Raw genomic sequence first — 25951 nt, 5'->3', positions numbered from 1 at the left:
TCTTCTCTTACGTTTGCTTAGTTCAGTTTTCCTGTCTTTTGTTCCTTTTTTATTTTCATTCTTTTATTTTTCATTCATTATTTCTTCTTTCACGCTTTCATTTTTGAGTCTTCCATTTTTCTCTTTCGCATTTGCTCTCCCTTTCTTTTCCTCCCATTCTTTCTCTTCTGTTTTCTTTCTATCATATCCCTTTCATTCACATTTTCTCTTTCACTTGCTCATTCATTCATTCACTGGCTGCAGGGGTTATAGCAAGGGTTGGGAACCTCTGGCCCGCAGGCCAGATTTGACCCTGCACAGATCCCAATTTGGCGCAGGGTGGCCCATTTTTCCCAACGTACACCCACTTGCCCCATACCTGACACCGCATGAGACTTCAGGTGTGTGGCAAGACCAGTTGTGCAGCTGAGTTTCATGTGGGGAACTCCATCACACAGCTGATCCCAGAAGAAAGCAGCTTTGCCAGCCCTATGCTGGGAGCTTTACTGAGCATAGGGCTGGCAAAGCCTCTTCTGCGGTTCCCAAGAGCTGCACAAGGGACTTTTGACAGGTGAGCAGGACAACATGCCCATCAGTCACCTGACATAATGATGCCAGGTGATTGGCAGGTTGGTCAGAGTCCTGCAGGCAAAAACACCCAAGGAGGGTTTGATGCAGGAACGGTGAGGGTTGCAGCCAGACCCAAGGTCCCCTAAGACCATCAGAAAAGCTCTGCTGGGTCCAGGCCCAGACAAGGGAGGGTGGGATATGGGCCACTTGGCCCAGGCCTCCGATTCCAAAGGGGGCCTCGGTCAGCATATTCACAATCGCAGGGGATGCACTGGGGCGAACACACTACAGTGGTACCTCAGGTTACATACGCTTCAGGTTACAGACTCCACTAACCCAGAAATAGTACCTCAGGTTAAGAACGTTGCTTCAGGATGAGAACAGAAATCGTGCTCCGGCGGCACAGCAGCAGCAGGAGGAGGCCCCATTAGCTAAAGTGGTGCTTCAGGTTAAGAACAGTTTTAGGTTAAGAACTGACCTCCGGAATGAATTAAGTACTTAACCCAAGGTACCACTGTATTGTATATCTATAGTTTCCGTTTGTCTTTATATGCAGATACGGTTCAAGCCTTGAAATAAAATTATTTGTCAGCATAACTTTTGTGAACATTATTTATATACTTACTTATTTATAAGACTTCAGTTATCCCCAGGGTAAAAAAAAGGGGGGCACATTATCTACCTGGCCCAGGCCTCTGCCTGGCTCTGCAAGGCCCTGGCTGGGTCCAGCATCCTGTTTTCACAGTGATCAGCCAGACCCCAGATTCCCCACAGTGGAAAGCCTGCAAGCAGGACCTGAGGGCAGCAGCAACTCTCCCTCCTTGCGATTTGCACGAATTTACCTAATCCTGTTTGAAAGCCATCCAGATCAGGGACTCAAACTGTCTTGCTCCGGTGAGCAACCTGGCCACTGAATTTTGCACCAGCTAAAGTTTCTGAAATGTTTTCAGAGGCAGCCCCACGTATAACGCAATGCGGTAATCTAACCTAGAAGTTACCAGAGCGAAGATGACAGAAGTTAGGCTATACCTGTCCAGACAGGGGCGCAATTGGGCCACCAGCCAAAGCTGACGGAAGGGACTCCATGCCACTGAAGCCGCCTGAGCCTCAAGGGACAGCAAAGGATCCAGAAGTACCTTCAAGATGCGTAGCCACTCCTTCAGAGGGAGTGTAACTCCCTCAAGAGCAGGCAACCTTCCCATCCATCTGGTCTAGAGAACCTCTCACTAACAGTGCCTCAGCCTTGTCCGGATGGAGCTCCAGTTTCCTGGCTCTCATCCAGTCCATTACCAAGGCAAGACAAGGGTTCAGCACATCCACTGCTACGATTGCAGTCTACACAAAGCTCAGCCAGCCTGGCAAATGCATTTCTCTGCCCCCACCCTAGTGAAGCTGGTGGCGACTGGCATTTGCTAAGCCGTTTTTTTGGCTGCAGAGCAGTCATGGGGATGGGAGCTGTTGGGGAATATTCTGCAAGATCTCACATACACCAGAACCGTGACCTCGCAAGCCCTCACGTTTTACCCTAGTAGGGTTTGTTGTTTGGGGGGGGGGAATCTCTGCAACTCTCCTCCCTCCTATTGTGGCAGGGGGAGAATCACATGCATCATTATGACCTGGTTTCTGCAGCTGGTGGAAGCCTGGGCAGAAGGCCAAAGGCAAGAGAGAGTGTGTGTGAAAGAGAGAGGGAACTGCCTCTTTAAAGGACCCCTGGAATCCAAGGGGCAGTGTGCACTGGTCTCCGAGTGCAAAACTTTATTCAAGTGTAAAGCACACACACAGCGAGAGAGTGAGAAACTGGGAACAGATTGCAGGGCAGAGGCCAGGTCTGGGTCTCTGGCCAAAGGGGGCCGGCAAAGGAGAAACCGGGCAACATCTAAGATTGGGAGAGAGCGTGCACCAGGGGCTGCAGGGGTGGCGGAAGGAGGAATAAGCAGGTCCAGAACTGGGCAAAGGGCTGGAGCCAACAGGACGATTCAGAAGAGGTGGGCATCAAGGCAAAGAAGAGGACACAGGTTGGAGGAGATCGGAGGCCAGAGTGACAGCTGACTGGGAGTTGAAGGCAGAGATGGGAGCCCAGCCGAGAAATAAATCCTGGATGGGTGAGGGCTCCTCGCCTCTGTGGGCAGTGGTGGGCTCCACCGGTTGGCCTGTCGGCCATTTCTGCCTCTCCGCCTGCCTCTTCCTGGTAGAGTTGGTGGCCAGCCGGGTGACCGGCTCACTGCTCCTGCTTTCCTGTGCATTCCACACCCTGGGAGGTGCGCTGGCTCTTGCTGTGGCCTTGACTGATGCCTGGCTGGCGACCGGAGGACACCCCAGTCGGAGGAATACCTTCGGGTGGGTGCGAGCCCGCATTGCGGGCACCCTGGCCAGCGCCGTCTTCCTGAGCGCCCTGTGCCTTGCGCTCCTGCCCGAGGCGCTCCGCAGGGTGGCCGATCCACACGTCACACAGCATGCGTTGGCCCTGATGGGGATCGGGGCCGTGGGGATCCCGATCCACTTTGCCAGGGTGGGACTGCATGGCCAGCAGCCCCAAGACCCAGGCGCCAGGCCGTGCTGCTGCAGCAGGAGGAGGGTGACCGAAGGAGACAGCTGTGCCCAGGAGATGGAAGGTGAGTTCGTGCGAAGGAGTGACTGGGGAGCATTGGGACTGGCGGGGCAGAGGGCAGGCAGAACAATGGAAGGGAGAATCAGGGCCTTCCCTGCTGAGTTCTCGTAGGACAACATTCAGACTGAGGAGGAGGAAGCTGGCAGGTTGTGACGCCCTCTGGGTTGGTTGTAAGAAATTAAGACGGGCGGGTATGGCTGGTGGGGGGCAGACTGAGGTGGGTGGGGCAGGGAAGGAGAGTAGGAAGAAACGAATGGACTGTCTCATGTACAGTGGTACCTCGGGTTACAGACGCTTCAGATTACAGACTCCGCTAACCCAGAAATAGTACCTCGAGTTAAGAACTTTGCTTCAGGATGAGAACAGAAATCGCATCGCGGTGGCGGCACGGAGGCAGCGGGAGGCCCCATTAGCTAAAGTGGTGCTTCAGGTTAAGAACAGTTTCAGGTTAAGAACAGACCTCCAGAACGAATTAAGTTCTTAACCCGAGGTACCACTGTATAGGCAATGTGGTGCCCTCTGCATGTTCTTGGACTCCAACTCCCATCAACCCTGACTATTGGCTATGCTGGTTGGGGCTGATGGGAGCTGGAGTCCAGCGATCTGTGTAAGGTACCATGTTGGCTACGCTTGAGCCATCAAATCCTGGGGTGGAGAACCTCCAAATGTTTCTTGGACTTCAGCTCCCATCAGCCCCAGCCAGCGTCGCCAATGACCTGGGGGCAATGGGAATTGGAGTCCAACAGTATCTGGAGGGCCACATGTCCTAATGCAGTAGTTCGAAAATGGGAAACGTTAAGGAAAACAACAAGGTTAATGCTCTAAAGATGTTTCTGATGAGGGCTGAAGAGGCAAGCTGTGCTTATTTCTTAGGAAAAATGGCTTGCCTCTTCCGCAGTAGAGGTGGCTGCAGTGAAGGATAGGGCTGATCAGCGCAGCCAGCCAGGATAGTCAAATGGCACCTCCATATTCAGAGGCAATCTGCTCTCAACTGCTGTGGACAAACATCAAGGGAAGGTTATTGGCTTCTCAGAGGCTTCAGGGGGCAGTTTTTTGGAACAGTGCTGGCTCAGATAGACCTTGGATCTGATCTAGTAGGACAAATCTTACCTTCTTTGCTCCCCCAGTTCTCCTTTTTGTGATGTACATCTGGGGATGGCAGAGAAATTTTGCATTTTAATGAAAAACGACCCTATTTGCCCTTCTCAAACCAAGACACTAACACCTACCCATAGAAATTTGCACTTCTCACAATTATGCACTGCACTTCTTCACACCAATGTGCACAAAAATATGTTCAGTTAAAGTGTGCATAAAAATGGATATGTTAGGGTCATAGAATCATAGAATGGAATCATGGAATCATAGAGTTGGAATAGACCACAAGGGACATCAAGTCCAACCCCCTGCCAAGCAGGAAACACCATCAGAGCACTCCTGACATATGGTTGTCAAGCCTCTGCTTAAAGACCTCCAAAGTAGGAGACTCCACCACACTCCTTGGCAGCAAATTCCACTGTCGAACAGCTCTTACTGTCAGGAAGTTCTTCCTAATGTTTAGGTGGAATCTTCTTTCTTGTAGTTTGGATCCATTGCTCCGTGTCCGCTTCTCTGGAGCAGCAGAAAACAACCTTTCTCCCTCCTCTATGTGACATCCTTTTATATATTTGAACATGGCTATCATATCACCCCTTAACCTCCTCTTCTCCAGGCTAAACATGCCCAGCTCCCTTAGCCGTTCCTCATAAGGCATCGTTTCCAGGCCTTTGACCATTTTGGTTGCCCTCCTCTGGACACGTTCCAGTTTGTCAGTGTCCTTCTTGAATTGTGGTGCCCAGAACTGGACACAGTACTCCAGGTGAGGTCTGACCAGAGCAGAATACAGTGGCACTATTACTTCCCTTGATCTAGATGCTATACTCCTATTGATGCAGCCCAGAATTGCATTGGCTTTTTTAGCTGCCGCGTCGCACTGTTGGCTCATGTCAAGTTTGTGGTCAACCAAGACTCCTAGATCCTTTTCACATGTACTGCTCTCAAGCCAGGTGTCACCCATCTTGTATTTGTGCCTCTCATTTTTTTTTGCCCAACTTTACATTTCTCCCTGTTAAAGTTCATCTTGTTTGTTTTTGCCCAGTTCTCTAATCTGTCAAGGTCGTTTTGAAGTGTGATCCTGTCCTCTGGGGTGTTAGCCACCCCTCCCAGTTTGGTGTCATCTGCAAATTTGATCAGGATGCCCTTGAGTCCATCATCCAAGTCGTTGATAAAGATGTTGAATAAGACCGGGCCCAAGACAGAACCCTGTGGCACCCCACTAGTCACTCTTCTCCAGGATGAAGAGGAACCATTGATGAGCACCCTTTGGGCTTGGTCAGTCAGCCAGTTACAAATCCACTGAGTGGTAGCATAGTCAAGACCACATTTTACCAGCTTCTTTACAAGAATATCATGGGGCACCTTGTTGAATGCCTTGCTGAAATCAAGGTAGGCTACATCCACTGCGTTCCCTTCATCTACCAGGCTTGTAATTCTGTCAAAAAACGAGATCAGGTTAGTCTGACATGACTTATTTTTCAGAAATCCATGCTGACTATTGGTGATCACAGCATTCCTTTCTAGGTGCTCACAGACTGTTTGCTTAATGATCTGCTCCAGAATCTTCCCTGGTATTGATGTCAGACTGACTGGACGATAATTATTTGGGTCCTCTCTTTTCCCCTTTTTGAAAATAGGCCCTCCTCCAGTCTGCCGGGACTTCGCCTGTTCTCCAGGAATTCTCAAAGATGACTGCCAGTGGTTCTGAGATCACATCTGCCAGTTCTTTTAATACTCTTGGATGCAGTTCGTCTGGCCCTGGAGACTTGAATACATCTAAACTAGCCAAGTATTCTTGTACTATCTCCTTAGTTATTCTGGGCTGTGTTTCCTTTGCTGAATCATTTGCTCCAAATTCTTCAGGTCGGGCATTGTTTTCTTTATCGGAGAAGACTGAGGCAAAGAAGGCATTGAGGAGTTCAGCCCTTTCTGTGTCCCCTGTTTGCATTTCACCATCTTCTCCTCTGAGTGACCCCACTGTTTCTTTGTTCTTCCTTTTGCTACGGACATAAAAGCCTTTTTTGTTGCTTTTAACCTCTCTAGCAAGCCTGAGTTCATTCTGTGCTTTAGCTTTTCTGACTTTGTGTCTACACGTGCTGGCTATTTGTTTGAATTCCTCTTTGGTGGTTTCCCCCCTTTTCCATTTTTTGTACACATCCTTTTTTAATCTTAACTCAGTTAAAAGTTCTTTAGATAGCCACCCTGGCTTCTTTAGGCACCTTCCATGTTTCCGTCTCATTGGTATTGCCTGACGTTGTGCTTTTACTATCTCCCTCTTAACAAACTCCCAGCCATCATGAACTCCCTTTCCTTTTAGTATTACTGTCCATGGGATCTCACCCAGCACTTCCCTAAGTTTTATGAAGTCGGCTTTCTTAAAGTCAAGAAATTGAGTCCTAGTGTGCTTGGCTGCTCCTTTCCGCTGTATAGTAAACTTCAGAAGAGCATGATCACTCGCGCCTAATGATCCTTCCACTTCTACCCCACTAACCAGGTCATCAACATTGGTTAGGACCAGATCTAAAATGGCTGTTCCTCTTGTTGCTTCTCCCACTTTCTGGACAATGAAGTTGTCTGCAAGGCCAGTGAGGAATCTGTTTGACCTTATGCTCTTGGCTGAGTTTGACATCCAACAAATATCCGGGTAATTGAAGTCCCCCATTACTACTATCTCCCTTCCTTTTGCATGCTTGGCCATCTGTTCCAGGAAGGCATCATCTATGTCCTCCATTTGGCTTGGGGATCTATAGTAAACTCCCACAATGAGGTCTCTGTTATACTTCTCTCCCTTAATTTTGACCCAAATGCTCTCACTTTGGCTTTGAGGTTCTAAATCTTGGATCTCTTCACAGGTATACACATCCCTGACATATAACGCCACTCCTCCTCCTTTCTTGTCTGGTCTGTTTCTCTGAAATAGATTGTATCCCTCCATTATTACATTCCAATCATGGGACATATCCCACCAGGTTTCAGTGATGCCTATTATGTCATATTTAGTTTGCTGTACCAAGAGCTCAAGCTCATCTTGTTTATTTCCCATGCTTTGCGCATTAGTGTACAGACATTGAAGTCCATTAATCATTCTCCCGTGTCTCTTATTTAAGGATTTTTTCCTCCCACCACTAGGTCTGTGTGCTGTTTGCTCCATTTGGTCTATGACATTTGGATGATCATCTTCATCAATTGATAGACTCCTACCTTCAGGAGCATGGGTTTGAACACCATGTTGGGTGATATTTCTGTATTGCAGGGGGTTGGACTAGATGACCCTCATGGTCCCTTCCAACTCTACAGTTCTATGATTCTAAACTTGGAAATATTTGAAACTGAGAGAATCTGAACCTGACAAGCTCATCCACCTCTTAACTCCCACATAAGGAAATGTCTCAGGCCTGTCCTGAGGGCTGGATTAACCATTAAGCAAAATAATCACCTGCCTTGGGCATCAAGGGGAGCAGGTCACCACAGAACTTTTCCATTGCCAGATTTTTTAACATTAATGGCCACCAATTGTTCAGCTCAGTTGAAATTGAGCTATGCAATAAGGCAGTACTTCTCTATGAAGTACAGAAGCAAACATGTTACCTAAGGTTAGTTTTGAGGATCTGATCAAAGACGTGGCAATTAGAAAAAGTAGGAGAAATGCGGTCAAATAAAGCGGAAGCATACAAAAATGAACATTATTTTCCATCTTACTGTAGGTTTCATGTCATTTCGATTTTTTTTTTAAAAAAGGGTTATTATTGTTTATATTTCAAATTAGATATATATGGGGGCTCCAAAATATTTTAAGTGCTTAGGGCCTCTAAAGGTCTTACAGTGGTACCTCAGGTTAAGTACTTAGTTCGTTCCAGAGGTCCGGACTTAACCTGAAACTGTTCTTAACCTGAAGCACCACTTTAGCTAATGGGGTCTCCTGCTGCCGCCGCGCTGCCAGAACCCGATTTCTGTTCTCATCCTGAAGCAAATTCTTAACCTGAAGCACTATTTCTGGGTTAGTGGAGTGTGTAACCTGAAGCGTATGTAACCTGTAGCGCATGTAACCTGAGGTACCACTGTGATTTGGTCCTGCCTGTCCCTTCTCTAAGCTTCTGGTTCTTTTTCCTCATCTACAGATCTGCTGGGCAACGGCTCCTCGGCCAACGGGCAGCCCTGGGTGGAGGAGGACAGGGAGGCCAGCCCCATGCCACCCTCAGAAAAATTGGGGCAGTGGACAACGCTTTGCCTTGGTCGGGTGGTCGCCTGCCTGGGCCCTGCGGCCGTCCTTCTGTACTCTCTCATGTTCCACCTGCTGTGGCCTCCTTGCCTGGGCAACGCAGCCTGCCTCAGCCACTGCCCCAGGTCAACCTGTTGGGCCTGGCATTCTGCGGAGGCACTGCAGTGGGGACGCGCCCCTTGCTGGCTGCTCTACCTGGACCCTGGGCTCGCCGTGGCTGTGTCGGTGGCCCTGCTGTGCTTGGCGTGGCCGGCCCTGCACAGCTCCGCTCTGGTCCTCATGCAGGCTGCACCGGAAGAGCTGGACCTGAGGCTGCTGGAGCTGCAGCTGCGGGCCACGGAAGGCGTGGTGGCCGTGCGGGACCTCCGTGTGTGGCAGCTCGACGGGCCCAGCAGCTTAGTGGGCACGGCCCATGTGCACTGCCGGGATGTAGCCACGTGTGAGGCTGTGATGGACAGGGTCCAGCGGGTGTTCTGCCAGCATGGCGTTCATGCCACCACAGTTCAACCAGATCTCAGCGTTTGTCTGGGTGGTGGGTGGTGCGAGGGGGCGCCACAAAAGAGGTGCCTGCCCCCGTGTCCTGCCATGGTCATGGAATACGAGACCACGGTGTGAGCTGAGCAAATGAACCACTTGGGGGTGGGGGGGGTGGGAGACCAGGGTGGGGGGTAGGGGAAGAGTACCTCACAAATTTCCATTTTTCTCTGCTACAGGCGTCCTGCTTTCTAGCTAGGTGATGTTACGGGTGTCCGCAGTAATACCGTATTTTTTGCTCTGTAAGACTCACTTTTTCCCTCCTAAAAAGTAAGGGGAAATGTGTTTGCGTCTTATGGAGCGAATGCAGGCTGTGCAGCTATCTCAGAAGCCAGAACAGCAAGAGGGATCGCTGCTTTCACTGTGCAGCGATCCCTCTTGCTGTTCTGGCTTCTGAGATTCAGAATATTTTTTTTCTTGTTTTCCTCCTCCAAAAACTAGGTGCATCTTGTGGTCTCGTGCGTCTTATAGAGCGAAAAATACGGTAAGTTGGTGGAGGCGCGGGGGAGATTTGTGACTTGAAACTGCAGGTTGTTGACTGTATTATTTGCAGCCTTTGTGCGACTGGGACACATGCACTGTTACATGGTACTGAAGAGAAGCAACGAGAAATAATGGTGGGCTGTGCCTCTTGGTGATTTAGTGTTTAATATATATCTCCGAACAAACTTCTAACAAATTGCTTGATTTGTGCATTTAACAATATCAGAGGGAGGAACTAGAAAGACACAGCAGCTTCAATTTCATAGAGAATCATAGAATTGTAGAATTGGAAGGGAGCCCCCCCCAAAAGGGTCATCTAGTCCAATCCCTTGCAATGCAGGTGCCACAGCTAAATAGCCAGCAATCTCAGTTTAAAAACCTGCAATGAAGGAGAGTCAACCACCTTCCAAGATAGTCTCTTCCACTGCCAAACATCATCTATGTCCTTCGAACAATAAGTGGGGACGATGCTGAGGTTCCTGGGAATCTCAGCATTCTTTCTTTTAGATGCAAGTTTCTAGTCCTCATGATACAATTTACAAAGTGAATGACGCAAATCAAGAGAAGTCCACCCAATATGAACGAAATATTTATATAGGCCACAGAATTCTCCTTTATTGCATGCAGAATCATAGGCATTGGTTTCAGAGGTAGGGTCTACAGTGGTACTTCGGGTTAAGAACTAAATTTGTTCTGGACGTCCGTTCTTAACCTGAAACTGTTCTTAACCTGAGGTACCACTTTAGCTAATGGGGCCTCCCGCGGTGTGATTTCTGTTCTCATCCAGATGCAAAGTTCTTAACCCGAGTTACTATTTCTGGGTTAGCGGAGTCTGTAACCTGAAGCGTATGTAACCCAAGGTACCACTGTAATCCAAGGAGGGATCGGGGGGGGGGGGATTTGATTCAGTTCACATTTAAAGACAAATGTACCTAATTTGCACTTTCTGAAATAATATGAAAACTGAAACACAGCAGTCCTTTGAAATCCACGCCTCACTGGATTTTGCAATGCAGTAAAGTGAGCATTAAAAATGCATTTGTTTGCGGAATTAACATGGAGGAAATGCTTTGCACTAAAATGCTGATGATGTTATAAAAATGTTCACAAACCAAAGTGGAAATGTGGATAACTGAATTTACGACTGGAAAAATGAGAAACTAAGATAAACCAAAACTCGCAGATTTCCCCATCCCTATGATTTAGTTGGATACCACCCAAGGACTCTTCACCCCACTTCCCGCCTTCGTGTACCGAGTTCGGATGCCGCCATCTCTGCTATAATGTAAACTGCAAACAGGGCAAATAGAAGAAAAAAAATGAGGGACTGGTGTTTCTAATACCTGATTCCCAGGATTGCAGCAGGAATGATTTCTTCCCCACTCCTCACCCCACACCCTGATAAAGCAAAGAATAATACAATCCTATAGATTTTCCAAATTTTTATTATTAATATTATGGCCAGCTAGGTGGGGGATCCTAGCTGAGGAGGGCAGGGAATTATCAAGGCTCGCCCAAGGTCGTTCCACCTTTTCGGACGATCCCGGCATAATCTGCTCTCCAACGGCACCTTCACTTCCTGAAGGAAGAAGGAAAGCGGGTCAGCAGAAAAGGGGTACTCAGGGAGGGATGTAGGAGAAATTTGAATCAGCTTGCAGATCTACGGAATTCACACTTCCTGGAACAATAAAGGTAAAGGGGTAAAGGGGACCCCTGACCATTAGGTCCAGTCGTGGCCAACTCTGGGTTTGTGGCGCTCATCTCGCTTTATCGGCCGAGGGAGCCGGCGTACAGCTTCCAGGTCATGTGGCCAGCATGACTAAGCCGCTTCTGGCGAACCAGAGCAGCCCACGGAAACGCCGTTTACCTTCCCGCCGGAGCGGTACCTATTTATCCACTTGCACTTTGACGTGCTTTCGAACTGCTAGGTGGGCAGGAGCAGGGACCGAGCAACGGAAGCTCACCCCGTCGCAGGGATTCAAACCACCGACCTTCTGATCGGCAAGTCCTAGGCTCTGTGGATTAACCCACAGCGCCACCCGCGCCCCTTCCTGGAACAATAGTGAATTAAAACACAGCCACCCTTAAGAATTTCCGCATTTTGCGGTGCAGTTCCCCAGCCAAGCAATGTGAAAACACCAGGATAACATGTGCATAAAGGTGCATGTATCCCTGAATATAAAAGGCACAAATGCATCCAGGGAAATAGCTTTGCAAAAATGTGCACTGCATACCAAAAGAATGCAAATTAAGAGGAATTCACACTAAGATGCTGGTGAATTTTCAAGAGGGCTTTAAAAACAAAAAAACAAATAGCAAACTGATGTGGAAATGTGGAGAACCAAACTTAGGAAAAGTGAGAAATTCAGACTGGCAGGTTTGGCCAGCCTAGTACTCGCAACTCAATGTTGTAGAGTTTTTTGGGGGGCAGAAGTTGTTCCACAGTTGTGGCAAGTGCAAGGTGTGGTTGGCACAAGCCATTTGGCCGTCTTAGAACAGCAGTCACTTCAATGAGTAGGCCAGGAGGCCCCACCCGCCATTATTTTCTCTGCTTCTGGAGGGGTTTCCCCGCCCTTAAAAGCAGAAGGAAAGAGTGAGAGGCTGGACTGAGGCAAAGGAGGCAGCAAAGTGTACACTGGACGGGTCCCTCCTTTGCAGCTAATCTAAGGGAAGAGCTGTGTGGCCTGTGATGCCCTCCCATCTTGGTCTGAACAGGGGCCCACTATACTACTGGATCTGATCTGATGGCGGAAAATAAGGCTATCCACAGTGGCATAGTGTGGGGGGCTACAGGGGCAGTTGCCTTGGGTGCAACATTTTTTAAAGGTAAATGGACCCCTGACCATTAGGTCCAGTCGTGGCCGACTCTGGGGTTGCGGAGCTCATCATGCTTTATTGGCCGAGGGAGCCGGCATACAGCTTCCAGTTCATGTGGCCAGCATGAGTAAGCCACTTCTGGCGAACCAGAGCAGTGCACAGAAACACCATTTGCCTTCCCGCCAGAGCGGTACCTATTTATCTACTTGCACTTTGACGTGCTTTCAAACTGCTAGGTTGGCAGGAGCTGGGACCAAGCAAAGGGAGCTCACCCCGTCACGGGGATTCGAACCGCCGACCTTCTGATCGGCAAGTCCTAGGCTCTGTGGTTTAACCCACAGCGCCACCCATGCAAAATGTGTTAGGGGTGCAGAATTTCAATACCAGGTACTGCCTCAGTACAGCTATGCACTTCCATTACTGGACTCTGTTTAAAACAGCTGCTCCACGCGAACCAAGAAGTGACCTCTCCAGACAACAAAATAACTCTTCTTTTTTTTTATCTCTGTGGCTGTTATCTCCTGGGTGACGCAGAGGCCATTAGTAAGTGCAATGCACATGCATATTCTGTACGGGCACTAGCAGCCCACGCTACGTCACTGCCTATCAATCACTAGCTGTGTTGACTATTATCCCTCCACTGTCAAGAGGCACTAGGCCTCTGAATATCAGGTGCTGGACACTACAAAAGGGGAAAGTGTTGTTGTGGTGAGGTCTTGTTCCCATTGGGGCACCTAGTTGGCCACTGCGAGAACGAGATGATGGATTAGATGAGCCCCGGGCCTGATACAGCTGGACTCTTCTTATGCTGTTATGGAGAGTGGGGAAAGAGTGCTGGAGAAGTTGCAAGAGTTCAGCAGGAAGTTTCAAGGCATGGGCAGACTGGAAGCATGTCCACCCCAAAATCTTTGTAGGCACAAACAAGTACAGTACTGAAACTGGGGTTTTGTATAACACCATCATGAGCACAAATAATCATGGACATTAAGAAGGATGTCAGGAGGAACCCTAAATTGGTCAATAAATTTCAAAACATTTCAAGCAAAGTGCAAAGAACTGCTACTGCCATTTAGCCAAGCGGAAGAGTTTTAATGTTTGGTGTCCCTCCTGTATGAGTGAAAAAGAGGAGTCTCAGTTAGGGGTGTGACCTGGAGAGAAGTGGTGTGCCTGAGGAGGGAGTGTGGCCCAAGGGTCAGCCAGAGATGCCTGGTCTGAGGTTTCTCATCCCTTGTCTAAAACGGGGTGGGGTGAACCCTGGGCCTGCGAGCCTAATTTGGCCTCCCCAAGCAAATATTTCTGCCCATCACTTCAAGACTCTACCAATCCCCCAGCACCTCGATACCTGGTCGTCTTGATGAATGAGGGCCTCCCTGGAATGGGGGCTTCGTCGTTCGCTGATTCTTGCTCCTGCAGCATTTGTTCCAACGTTAACACTTGTCCCGATGCCGGATTTGATGCTGACTGCTGTTCTAGCTCCTGCAGTGTTTGTTCCACTGTGAATGATCTTTCTGACGCTGGATTTGATGCCGACTGCTGTTCTTGCTCCTGCAACATTTGTTGCACTGTGAATGATCTTTCCGACGCTGGATTTGACGCTGACGGCTGTTTTTGCACCTGTAGCATTTGTCCCACTGTTAACAGTTGTTCCGATGCCGGCATTGGTGCTGTTGGTCTCCCTTTCTGCACCTGCAGCATCCGTTCCACCGCTGACGGTTGTCCGAACTCCGGCTTCAGTGCCGATCAGCCTTTTTGCACCTCCGGCATCCGCACCACCATTAATGGTGGTGCAAATGCCGCCTGTGGTGCCGTTCACCCTTTTGGCACATCCAGCATGCGGTCCAGCGTTGACTCTTCTACAAACAGCGGTCTTGGTGTTGATCAGGCTTTTGGCATCTCCGGCATCCGCTCCACCATTAATGGTTGTCCAAATGCCGATCAGCCTTTTGGCACATTCAGAGAGCGATCCAGCGTTAACTGTTGTACAAGCGGCGGCCTTGGTGCTAATAAGCCTTTTGGCATCTCTGGTATCCATTCCACCGTTGACGGTTGTCCGCACTCCGACTTCAGCGATGATCAGCCCTTTTGCACCTCCGGCATCCATTCCACCACTGACTGTTGTACGAACGGCGGTCTTGGCACTGATCAGCCTTTTGACATCTCCGGCATCCGTTCCACCGTTAATGGTTGCCCAAATGCCGGCCCCGGTGCCGATCAGCCTTTTGGCACCTGTTTCACCGTTGGCGGTTGTTCCGACTTCGGCTTCGGTACCGATCGCCGTTCTTGCACCTGCACCAGTGTTGGCGGTTGATGGTCTGAAGTCCGCTGCAATGATGGGTTGGTTTCTGATTTGCCCACCCCTTGGCTTTCTGTTGACGACTGCGCACCCACGATTGAAAACGATTCCAATTCTTTTGTGGGATTCCATTTGCTCTTGGTCTTCAGGTTCGCTCTGAGGCCAGTGCAGATTTTTTTCACCTTATCATTGGTGTCCACGAACCCATCGCCATTCTTAAAGGGAGGGGAAGGGAGACGCATTACTAGTCCCTCTCTTGACTTTTGCAGAACAGCCCTGCAGGGCAAGGCTTCACAGTGGTTAGAGCAGAAGGGAGGGAGACCCAGAGGCCCTCTGGGTGCTGTTGGACTTCAGCTCCCATCAGCTTCAGTCAGCAGAACCTGATGGAAGTCAATGTCCAGCAACATCTGGAGGGCTGCAGGTTCCCCCCTCCTTCAGTTGCAGGGTTATAATGTGATGACTGCAGAGACCTGGGTCCAGTGCCCTGCTCAATGGGTGACACTGAGCCAGGCATTTCCACTTAGACTAACCTGCCTCAGAGGGGTGTTACAAGGCTGAAAGGGGGATCATGTGCCACAGTCTGAGCAACTGGGGACAAAGGCTTAAATCCCATGCTAGTCCTACTCAGGTTGGCCTTAGGTTCATTCATTTCAATTGGCTTTCTCCGAACAGGACTAGCATCGGATAATGCAACCCAAAGAGTGGTTAGGAAAGTTTTTGACTTTGATTTTTTTTAAATGTCCAGAAGAGTAAAAACCGGAATGAATGGATGCAGCATGGAAAGTGATCCCTCCTTCCTATAGTTTTCTTTGTGTGGGGGTACGGCTATCAATTCTCAGGAGCACATCACTACCAGTAACATGAACCAATCAGATTAGCAAGATGCAGCTAAACCACACAGGAGCTCCTCTCCCACGATTTCAGTTCCTCTGCAAACTGAATTAAGATGTGCACTTTTCTAAGGGTGTCATCAGGGGGTGGCCCAGAGGGCTTTCCTGCCCCTCCCTCATTTTTAAAACTTTATATATTTTACAGTATTTTTACTTTGCTTGCAGAGCAACCAGCCACTGTGCAAAGTGCAGTCCTAGTGGAAACCTGGTCAGCTGCTCTTTACATTTGCTCAGAGGAACCCTATGTATTTTTGCAATTTGTAGTAGGACTTGCATATAAATCCTGAGTTACCAGAATTCACCCTAGCTCTTACTTAGGCCTCCCAAGTTTTGCCCCTAGACCCCACCAGCCCCTTCCAGGAAGCCAATATTTATTTATTTTTTAATCGCAAGCTAATAGAAAAGCAATTGGCTCCATGTTTTGTTGATGTTTGCTATGGAGTCGGATTGACAAACTGAGCGAAACTCCCTAAGAAACTGAACCAGTCTCTCACACACAAAACCACCTGCTAGATCAAAGAGGAGCTCCTCCCTAAACCATTGCACTTTGCCAAATCTGAGCTGCTGGATAGCTCAGGTCAGATGTTCGGGGCTCTCCAGGTTAAGAGGACAAAGCCACTTGACCCTTTCAGGGTGAGAGTCTCTACTGGCGAGTGGTAGAGTGTCTCCTTGGGTGAGAGGCAAGGGGAAGGGGAGGCAAAGCCCCAGGTGAGAGGTGAGGTGGTCTCCCGCTGGGATGGTTCAATCTGCCTTTGTGTTGTATCACTGTGAGCAGAGATGAGTTAATGGAAGCGAGTGTCTGGGCCAGGAACAGAAAGGAGAGGCATGGGACAGTCACCCCGGTGATGCTAAGTAGGGGGAGGTAAGCCAAGGGGAGCTGTTTAACAGTATATCCTAGAATTGCAGAGTTGGGACACCAAGAACCATCTAGTCAAACCCCCTGAAATACAGAAATATAGATGGTCTCTTGTCATCTGATGAGTATTTTTTTTTTACGCCAGCAGGCTGACTGGCCAGTCATTTAAATGATTATTTTGTCTTTTTATCATGGTGTTTGATATATCATTGTGTATATATATATATATATTTTGGTGTCTTCGGGTGTCTTCCCGTGTAAGAGTCGGGGTGTCTGTGCGACGTTTCGACGAGGTCTCACTCGTCATCTTCAGGCTGGTGCTTTCGGCTTCTTGTTACTGGAACAGAGCTTGTTACTGGAACAGAACAAGAAGCCGAAAGCACCAGCCTGAAGATGACGAGTGAGACCTCGTCGAAACGTCGCACAGACACCCCGACTCTTACACGGGAAGACACCCGAAGACACCAAAACCTGCATTCCTGTACCCGTGAAAATCTACGAAAGCAAATATATATATATGTATATACAGTGGTGCCCCGCAAGACGAATGCCTCGCAAGACGGACAACCCGCTAGACGAAAGGGTTTTCCGTTTTTCGATGCGCTTCGCAAGACGAATTTCCCTATGGGCTTGCTTCGCAAGACAAAAAGTCTTGCGAGTCTTGCGATTTTTTTCGCTCCCCCCCCCTTTTTCTAAGCCGCTAAGCGCCTTTTAGCCGCTAAGCCGCTAAGCCTTTAATAGCCGCTAAACCGTTAATAGCGCTAATCCGCTAAGCCGCTAATAGGGTTGCTTCACAAGACGAAAAAACCGCTAGACGGAGAGACTCGCGGAACGGATTATTTTAGTCTTGCGAGGCACCACTGTGTGTGTGTGTGTGTGTGTGTGTGTGTGTGTGTACACATTGCCCAGATATTTTATGATATGGTGGTGTGGGTGGGTGGGTGGGTGGGTGTATATTACATAAAAATGAAATTGTTTAAATAACAAGAAATCGTAATGATAAATCCAGATTATATGTAGAAAAAAAGAAGAAGAGTACAGGTTGGCATTTTCATGATGAGAGCATCATCTAGATGCTGTGAAATACCTCCATACAAGAGCAGCAATGATTCCAACAACAACCGCCTATCTGGAAGTGGTACCTGGACAAACTATTATCTTATTTGGGCTTTTTCAAACATTGGGAGAGGGTCTGGGCACTAGGGGGCACCTCAGCTCTAAATGTTCAGCTACCTCATAGAAATGTAGAAGGCAGGCAGAACATCCCAGCTGGCAACTCTGGAAGGGAGCAAGCAGGGCTGTCTTTAGTATATTTGCCGCTGGGGTGCAAAGTTCTGCCCAGTACCCCCAGATTTAGTTTAGCCGCACCCAAATTAACTTTTATTGAGTTTTTTTTCCGGAGGGGGAAGCCAAAGTTGTTGAGCTTTTCTGGCCGGTGGGCAGGTTGCTCACCTAAGGATGCAGCGGAAAAGACTGCTTTTGTTTCCTGAGTCGTCAGAAATATTTGACGCTACGGAGTAACAGAGCAACAGAGGAGGGGGACGGGGACTTTCGCTCCATTGCTTTTCACGATCAAGAGGGACCAGTATACAGTAGATATACATTTGGCACCCCCCAGAATTCAGTGCCCGGGTGCCCTGCACCCCTTGCACCCCCAGGTAAAGACGGCCCTGGAAGCAGGAGTCATATGGTCATATGTCATGGGTGCGTTCGTTGAGATTCCTGCATTGCAAGGGGTTGAACTAAATTATCCTTAGGATACCTTCCAACTCTACAATTCTATGAATCTACTATCCAGTTCTGCACAGCAAGCCCACAATTTACATGGGGGGTACATTCCGGGGATTGCACCTAAAGCTAAAAACCACGTATTGTCAAAACATATTGGGTTCAATGGTGGGTGGGATTGCCAAGTCATTTTCCTGGAACTGCCCTTTCTTAATTCCTATTTTTTGCCACACACACAAAGCTGAAAGCACACAAGTTAAATGTGTGTAAGTTGTGGATTTACTGTATATTGATTCCTGGGTGTACCACTGTCTGTAGGTTGTAAGTTTTTGCGACTTACGGCAGAATCAAACCCATATGCTGTCATATTCTCCAGGAACTCCAGAAACGTGTTATGTGGATGTGTTAGTACGGCCGCGTACAAAGCATTTCTTTGTTAATGCACATTTCTTGCCCTGCCCAATAATTCTGGGAACTGTAGTTTATCCCTCACAGAGTTATGAATCCCTGGATCTATAATATATGTTAAATATGTATTCTGTAGTTAACCTCCTTTTTAATGTTTTATTTTTAAATCTTTAATATAATATTTTACTTTTGTGTTATGTTGCTTTGATTGTATACTCCATGGGTAGGCAAACTAAGGCCCGGGGGCCGGATCTGGCCCAATCGCCTTCTAAATCCGGCCTGTAGACGATCCGGGAATCAGCATGTTTTTACATGAGTAGAATGTGTGCCTTTATTTAAAATGCATCTCTGGGTTATTTGTGGGGCATAGGAATTGGTTCATTTTCCGCCCCCAAAATATAGTCCGGCCCCCCAGAAGGTCTGAGGGACAGTGGACCGTCCCCCTGCTGAAAAAGTTTGCTGACCCCTGTCTATATTTGACTTTCTTGAGATTGTATTATTTATGTTTTATTGATTTAATATGCTGCAAACTGCTTTTTCTTATAAATATAAAGCGGTATAGACATTTAAAAATAAAATAAAATAATATAATATAATATAATATAATATAATATAATATAATATAATATAATATAATATAATGAACAAACTACGGTTCCCAGGATTCTTAGGGGGAAGCTTTAAATGTACAGTGTGTACCAGGTGCATGTGCCAAATCAGAGAGCCCATTTTGGTGGTACTCACCGTCTTCGAGTGCAAAACCTGACCGGATGCTGGGAGAACGACTTCAAAGGCACCTTGACCGGCAACTTCCCCAACCTGGAGAGGAGTCAGGAAAAGAAGAGAGGAAAAGAAAGAGGATAAACTGGGAGGAAGGCTTTGGGCCTGTCGCTCTCCCTCAGTCTAATCGACCACACAGAGTCATTCTGAGAATAAAATTGGGTGTGCGCTTGCGCCCACGACTCCCTCTCACCCTAACCTTAAAACGGGGTGGGGCGAGGCCAGTCGCTGTCTCGGGTCAACCTACTGCACAGGGTCATGGTGAGCATGTCATGGGGCAAACCTTTGGGCCTGTCACTCACACTCACAGGGTCGTCGTGAGGGTCACAGTGCATGTGGGGAAACGATGCCACCCTGGGCACCTTGGGGGAAAGGGCATGACATAAATGGAATAATAAACATTCCTGTGCTCGCACCAAAGATCACTATTCATGGTCACACCAGCACCATACACTGAAGGCACAATTATATATATATATATATGTCAGGGGCTCAGGAACAGAGGTACAGGGGAGAGAGGAAATGGAGAGCGAAGGGGAAGAATCTGAGGGCAGCGTAGGGGAGTATGGCAGTGACCCGAGAGATTCCATGAGCTTCTCCAGCGAATCAGAAGATTCCCAGAAGGAGGCGCCAATGGTCAGGGCAAGGGGGGTCCCAGGGGGAACGCACCAGAAACAAGGGGCCAGCGGGGACTCCCAAAGCAGCAGCAGGAGATCAGGACCAGCTTCCCCACCAGAGCGTAGTGGGGGGGAAGAGTCCCATGTGTCAGGGCCAGCGTCTCCTCCAACAGGAAGAGAAGATGAGTCAGGGCTGACGACGCCTCTATCGGAGAGTGGGGGAATGGAGGGGAGGTCAGGTCCAGCTAGCCTCCCCGAAAGGGGAAGCAGTGACAGGAGCAGTGTAACGGTCAGGAGGAAGGTTGCCGGCTGGGCGCGCGTGCCAAGTTCAAATGTAGAGGCGCGCGGGACAGCAGAAAACCCGGATCGGGAACCAGGTCCTAAAGCCCGCCGGAGGCAGGGGGAAGACTCAGGGGACTCAGCGTTAGAAGAGTCTAGGAAGGGCAAGACCCCAGCTGACAGGCGAACCCAGAGGAGGAAAGAGCAGAGGAAGAGGTGGAGCAAGGCTAGAGTCTTAAACTGGTGTCTGGGGGGAGGAGACTCAGACGGAGCTTCAGCGGTCTAGAGTTTCAGACGTAGAGCTGCGTGCCGCAGCTGTGAAAGAGAAACTGAACTTCAATAAAGACTTTTGTACATAACAACGAACTGGCGTTGGTCCTTTGTGAGCTGGGACCTCGGGCAGCTCTGACAATATATATATGATATTTTATTAAAGTTTCCAAATTATAACAAAACAAATCAAAACAAAACAAATGAAAAAATAAAACAAAAACAAAAAACATAGAAAATAGAAACAGTTAAAAACACATTAATTTTCGTAACATATCTTCATACACTTATTTCCCCAGACCTCCTCATCCCTCCCTTTTTTGTATTCCAGTTCAATTTGTTAGTTCAGCAAATCCTTACCATCAAGTTTTTACCCTATTCTAATCTTACTCTATTCTCCTCATTGCCTTATAAAAGACCTTAACCTAAATTTTGTTTTTGATAACTTCTCTTAACCGTTATATTCTTTCCTAATATAACTTCTCTTAACCGTTATATCCTTCCTACACTGAAGGCACAATTATATATATATATATATATATATATATATATATATATATATATATATATATATATATATGTCAGGGGCTCAGGAACAGAGGTACAGGGGAGAGAGGAAATGGAGAGCGAAGGGGAAGAATCTGAGGGCAGCGTAGGGGAGTATGGCAGTGACCCGAGAGATTCCATGAGCTTCTCCAGCGAATCAGAAGATTCCCAGAAGGAGGCGCCAATGGTCAGGGCAAGGGGGGTCCCAGGGGGAACGCACCAGAAACAAGGGGCCAGCGGGGACTCCCAAAGCAGCAGCAGGAGATCAGGACCAGCTTCCCCACCAGAGCGTAGTGGGGGGGAAGAGTCCCATGTGTCAGGGCCAGCGTCTCCTCCAACAGGAAGAGAAGATGAGTCAGGGCTGACGACGCCTCTATCGGAGAGTGGGGGAATGGAGGGGAGGTCAGGTCCAGCTAGCCTCCCCGAAAGGGGAAGCAGTGACAGGAGCAGTATAACGGTTCAGGAGGAAGGTTGCTGGCTGGGCGCGCGTGCCAAGTTCAAATGTAGAGGCGCGCGGGACAGCAGAAAACCCGGATCGGGAACCAGGTCCTAAAGCCCGCAGGAGGCAGGGGGAAGACTCAGGGGACTCAGCGTTAGAAGAGTCTAGGAAGGGCAAGACCCCAGCTGACAGGCGAACCCAGAGGAGGAAAGAGCAGAGGAAGAGGTGGAGCAAGGCTAGAGTCTTAAACTGGTGTCTGGGGGGAGGAGACTCAGACGGAGCTTCAGCGGTCTAGAGTTTCAGACGTAGAGCTGCGTGCCGCGGCTGTGAAAGAGAAACTGAACTTCAATAAAGACTTTTGTACATAACAACGAACTGGCGTTGGTCCTTTGTGAGCTGGGACCTCGGGCAGCTCTGACAATATATATATGATATTTTATTAAAGTTTCCAAATTATAACAAAACAAATCAAAACAAAACAAATGAAAAAATAAAACAAAAACAAAAAACATAGAAAATAGAAACAGTTAAAAACACATTAATTTTCGTAACATATCTTCATACACTTATTTCCCCAGACCTCCTCATCCCTCCCTTTTTTGTATTCCAGTTCAATTTGTTAGTTCAGCAAATCCCTACCATCAAGTTTTTACCCTATTCTAATCTTACTCTATTCTCCTCATTGCCTTATAAAAGACCTTAACCTAAATTTTGTTTTTGATAACTTCTCTTAACCGTTATATTCTTTCCTAATATAACTTCTCTTAACCGTTATATCCTTCCTACACTGAAGGCACAATTATAAAGCACTTGGCTTCCCCCAGAGGATCATGGGAACTGCAGGTTTTTTAAGGGTGCTGGGAATTGTAGCTCCACGAACCTTTTGGGGAAGCCACGTACAGAATTTTAAATGTATGGTGTGGAGAGTACCATAACGCATCCAAACTCCCTCCTATCCCCCAGGTCTCCTGCTCCCGCCCGCAGAGGCGCGTCACTTACAATTTCCAGCATGTTCGGGAAGCATTTTTCCAGGAGCTTTTTAATCTGCAGGAACTAGAGAGATGAATCATAGAAGAAAATAGTCAGCTCTTTTTCTTTCTTTCAAAGCAAGGCGGCAGGCGGAGGTCTAATCCCACATCCCACATTGATTTTAGAATGCTGTGTTATTTTTCCGTTGTTAGCCGCTCTGAGCCCAGCTTCGGCTGGGGAGGGCGGGATATAAATAAAATTTGATTATTATTATTATTATTATTATTATTATTATTATTATTATTATTATCCTGTTGGGGAAGCAGCACTATGTGCCCTACCCCCTCCTCACTGCACCTCTCAACATTGGGGTATAGAAAGGAGGGGTATTTAAGAACATAAAAGCCTGGCTGTCGGTTCTCACAGATGCCAGCTAGATGCCCCAATGGGAAGGGAGCCAGTGGCGTAGCGTGGGTTGTCAGCACCCGGGGCAAGGCAAGTAATTTGCGCCCCCTAACCCGTGGATTTGCGCCCCCTAACCTGTGGATTTGCACCCCCTAACCCTAACCCCCAGATGTTGCGCCCGGTGCGGCCGGCCCCCCCCTGCACCCCCCACGCTACGCCACTGAAGGGAGCCCACAAGCAGGACCTGAGTATGATAGCAACCCTCCCCTAACTTTTTTGGTACTCAGAGCCCTGCAGGATCAGGCCAAATCGGGATCAGGCTGGGTCACTGTTATGTACTACTGAGTTAAATAGGATCCAAAATGTAGCAGTCTGATTGGTCCTAGAACAATAGGATCCAAAATGCAGCAGTCTGATTGGTCCTACAACAATGCAGCAGTGTGATTGGTCTGCAGGAGCCACCCAATCCGGCTCCAGATGGAAGAGAATCCACAACCTGATTGGCCTACAGGAGAATCCCGGAATTAGCCAATCACGTGCAGCCCATTGTGTAAATAATGTATATAAAGCAGATACTTTGAGGGGACTTTCATTCCTCCTCACCACTATGAGCTGAATAAAGAGCAGGAAATCCACTCTCGACTCTTGAGTATATTTCAGTCAGATTCTCACAATGGCCCGCTAGATGCCTCAGGGAAGCCTGCAAGCAGGACCTGAGTAGAACAGCAGCTGTTTGTAATTCCCAGAAACTGGTATTCAGAGAATCACAAGATTTGAAGGGGACTAAGGAAACACAAAGGGCATGAATTGGGGGATTCAGCAGTGGTGGGGTGCTCAGGGCAGAATAAGCAGGGGGGGGGTGATATTTGGGAGGAGGAACAGCCCTCCTGCAAGGGACACTTACCCGACTTTTGTACCCTCATTCGGCTCTAAAAGACAAAAAAAAAAAAATTGTCTGTTTGTAAAGTTGCCAACATTTTATGATTGTATTTATTTTATTACCAGCAGCCTCATATCCAGATTGGCTGAGGAATTCTAGGAAACCTGTAATGAATATGGGTTGCTTGTGCGTAAGTTGCCGTCTCTCCTGGCTATGTGCCTTGTCAAACCTTTTCTGTCTGGACAGCCCTTCACTTCGTGGCTGCCTCAGTCGCTAGCAGAATCCGCCAGTGGGCGTTTCTTAAACCTTTCCAGCATAAAAGTTGTTTGACGCCAAGTCTCCTCCTACTCTCCCTGCGCGGAAGTCTTCTGCGCAGGGAGGGTGTGGGTAGCAGAGGACCCGTGCTCTCCCGGCTGGTGTCCAGCGAAGAGTCCTGGAGCCCTCTCGCCGATTCCCCCATCTGCCCCCCTTTATCCCTGGTGTTGCGCTGATTTCCTTCCCCAGCTGAGCTGCCTCTCTCCCTGCTGGGTCCCTCTCCAGCATCACTTGAGAGCCTTCCCTCCGCCTCTGGCTCCGATGTCAGTTCCCTGACAAAACCAAAAGAACCTGCACGGTTTTGAAATAAGTGCAGGTTTGAAAAGTTCCATCTGCAATCTTGATTCAAAATGGTGCCCAACTGTATTACAACACGGACAGAAACTTGTGCCTTGATCTTAGGAGCCGCATCACGCAAAATTGAGTTAAGATATATTTTAACCAAAGACGACAAACAACTTTCCAAAATATGCAGTATTATCTCCGAGTGGTGTGAGGGGTTCCAGGGTTTGGTTTCTTTGGAATGAGGGACAGCGGAGGCTGTGGTGTCTTTAGGATTTATGGTTTATTTACACCTATATACCACCTGAGCCTATGATGGAGGGGTTCACAGCATTATGAACACCCCAAAAGAGGATCTTGTTTCTCTTATAGCTAAAGTCATGGATTCAAAGAGAAACCAAGCATGCCTCTCTCTTTCTCCTTCTCTCTGGCTTCCTCCTCTACCTAGCTTCTATGCTCACAAACCTCTCAGGCCTTTTGTTTTATTAACTTCCCGGTGATTGAGGGGGGGGGGCTGGGCTTATCCTTTTGCCTTCTGGCACAGAGCCACTTCCTTTGTTACCTTAAGGACCTATACTTAGGGGGCCATTATAGCCCTTGCCTGGCGAATTCAGCAGTTGGAATCCTTCTTTTGATCTAAGAATTAGAAGGGGCTTTGGCATACAGTCTACCTCCCCCAAACTCACAACAGTATAGACTACATTTATATCCATGGGTATCTGAGGAGGGGAGAGGAATGAGAGGCAGTTGGGGGCCCCTTTTCCCGATGTACCATAATCTCCACATTCACAGATTTCTTTTATGTAATAAATAGTACATTTTCAGCATTTGTAGAACCTGAGCTACAGGGCAAAATGTACAGGCACAACTTTGTGATAAATTATCTTGCTTCCCCCACCCAAAAAAACTTTTAGTACTTTATTTTAACCCACTCCCCCCCCCAAAATTGCCTGTGGGCGCCCAGGTTGATACCCCACATTTCTTCCAAAGAGCTCAAGTACATGGTCATCCCCGCTCCCCCATTTTATCCTCACGACACCCCTGTGAGGTAAGGTTGGGCTGAGAGACAGCCATTGGCCCTCAAGGACCCTGAGTGGGGATTTGAACCGTGGTCTCCGGGTCCTTGCCTGACCACTCTTGCCACGCTCGCTGTATAGTGGCGGTGGGTAACAGAGGAGCACATCCTCTTGCGGTCAGACCCGATCAATGCACACACTTTCCCCCGCCTCACCAGTAGATGATCTTCACTTTGAGCAACCCGGGTGCAGGTACGGCTGCGGGTTTCTGCTGTTTGCTCCCCATCTGCATGGATGGGGAGAAATGAAGCAAGAGCCTTAAATTGGTGTTTGGAGGTCTTGCGCCAAACTGGGAGGACCTCCCTGAGAGTTTTGGTCAAGGGGGCTAAAAGGGCTTGGGGGGGATCTGCAAGAGCTTTAGAAGATGGCGGCACCGGAGACCCTGCCAGGCCTCAGAATTCACGTTCCTAAGCAACCTTCTTGACTGTTCTCTCTGTCCACACACACGACAAAGGCCACATTGATGCCATGCATTTAAAGCGCTAGGATACTGCTTTAGACAATCGTGGTCCACCCCCCCAAATAATTATTGATTCAGGGAGCTGTAGTTTGTTAAGGGTGCTGCAAGTCGTTAGGAGACCCCCATTACCCTCACAGGGCTATCATTTCCAGA

At 48.3% G+C, this 25951-nt stretch overlaps 2 protein-coding genes and 1 long non-coding RNA gene across 3 annotated transcripts in view; 2 read left to right on the top strand and 1 right to left on the bottom strand.

Annotated features, from left to right (window-relative positions):
- Positions 1–25951, top strand: part of LOC309520720 — a 102436-nt gene that overhangs the window by 13643 nt on the left and 62842 nt on the right. The window lies entirely within an intron of this gene.
- LOC309520499 (proton-coupled zinc antiporter SLC30A1-like) lies at positions 1597–10604 on the top strand. The gene is made up of 2 exons (XM_082202378.1): positions 1597–3161; positions 8371–10604. Exons 1-2 carry the CDS (start codon positions 2618–2620, stop codon positions 9084–9086), a joined length of 1260 nt encoding a protein of 419 aa, XP_082058504.1. The 5' UTR covers positions 1597–2617; the 3' UTR covers positions 9087–10604.
- LOC309520511 (uncharacterized protein) lies at positions 10916–25749 on the bottom strand. The gene is made up of 6 exons (XM_082202399.1): positions 25494–25749; positions 23690–23714; positions 22411–22464; positions 19225–19299; positions 13648–14813; positions 10916–11067 (listed from the first exon to the last, which is right to left on the bottom strand). The coding sequence occupies exons 5-6, from the start codon at positions 14728–14730 to the stop codon at positions 10954–10956; spliced, it is 1197 nt and encodes a 398-aa protein (XP_082058525.1). The 5' UTR covers positions 14731–14813; positions 19225–19299; positions 22411–22464; positions 23690–23714; positions 25494–25749; the 3' UTR covers positions 10916–10953.

Source organism: Podarcis vaucheri (assembly GCF_965113315.1).
Source record: "Podarcis vaucheri genome assembly, chromosome: 16".
In the NCBI taxonomy this organism is placed as follows: domain Eukaryota; kingdom Metazoa; phylum Chordata; class Lepidosauria; order Squamata; family Lacertidae; genus Podarcis; species Podarcis vaucheri.
This window is presented reverse-complemented; position numbering and strand designations above follow the sequence as displayed.

Bases quoted from the DNA above. Each gene is read 5' to 3' on its own strand.
- LOC309520499 (XM_082202378.1), top strand. From the start codon at position 2,618: ATGGGAGCCCAGCCGAGAAATAAATCCTGGATGGGTGAGGGCTCCTCG. The intron at 3,162-8,370 runs GTGAGTTCGTGC...CCTCATCTACAG, and splicing joins CTGTGCCCAGGAGATGGAAG to ATCTGCTGGGCAACGGCTCC.
- LOC309520511 (XM_082202399.1), bottom strand. From the start codon at position 14,730: ATGGAATCCCACAAAAGAATTGGAATCGTTTTCAATCGTGGGTGCGCA. The intron at 11,068-13,647 runs GTATCGAGGTGC...TTCTTCCTTCAG, and splicing joins TCATTCATCAAGACGACCAG to GAAGTGAAGGTGCCGTTGGA.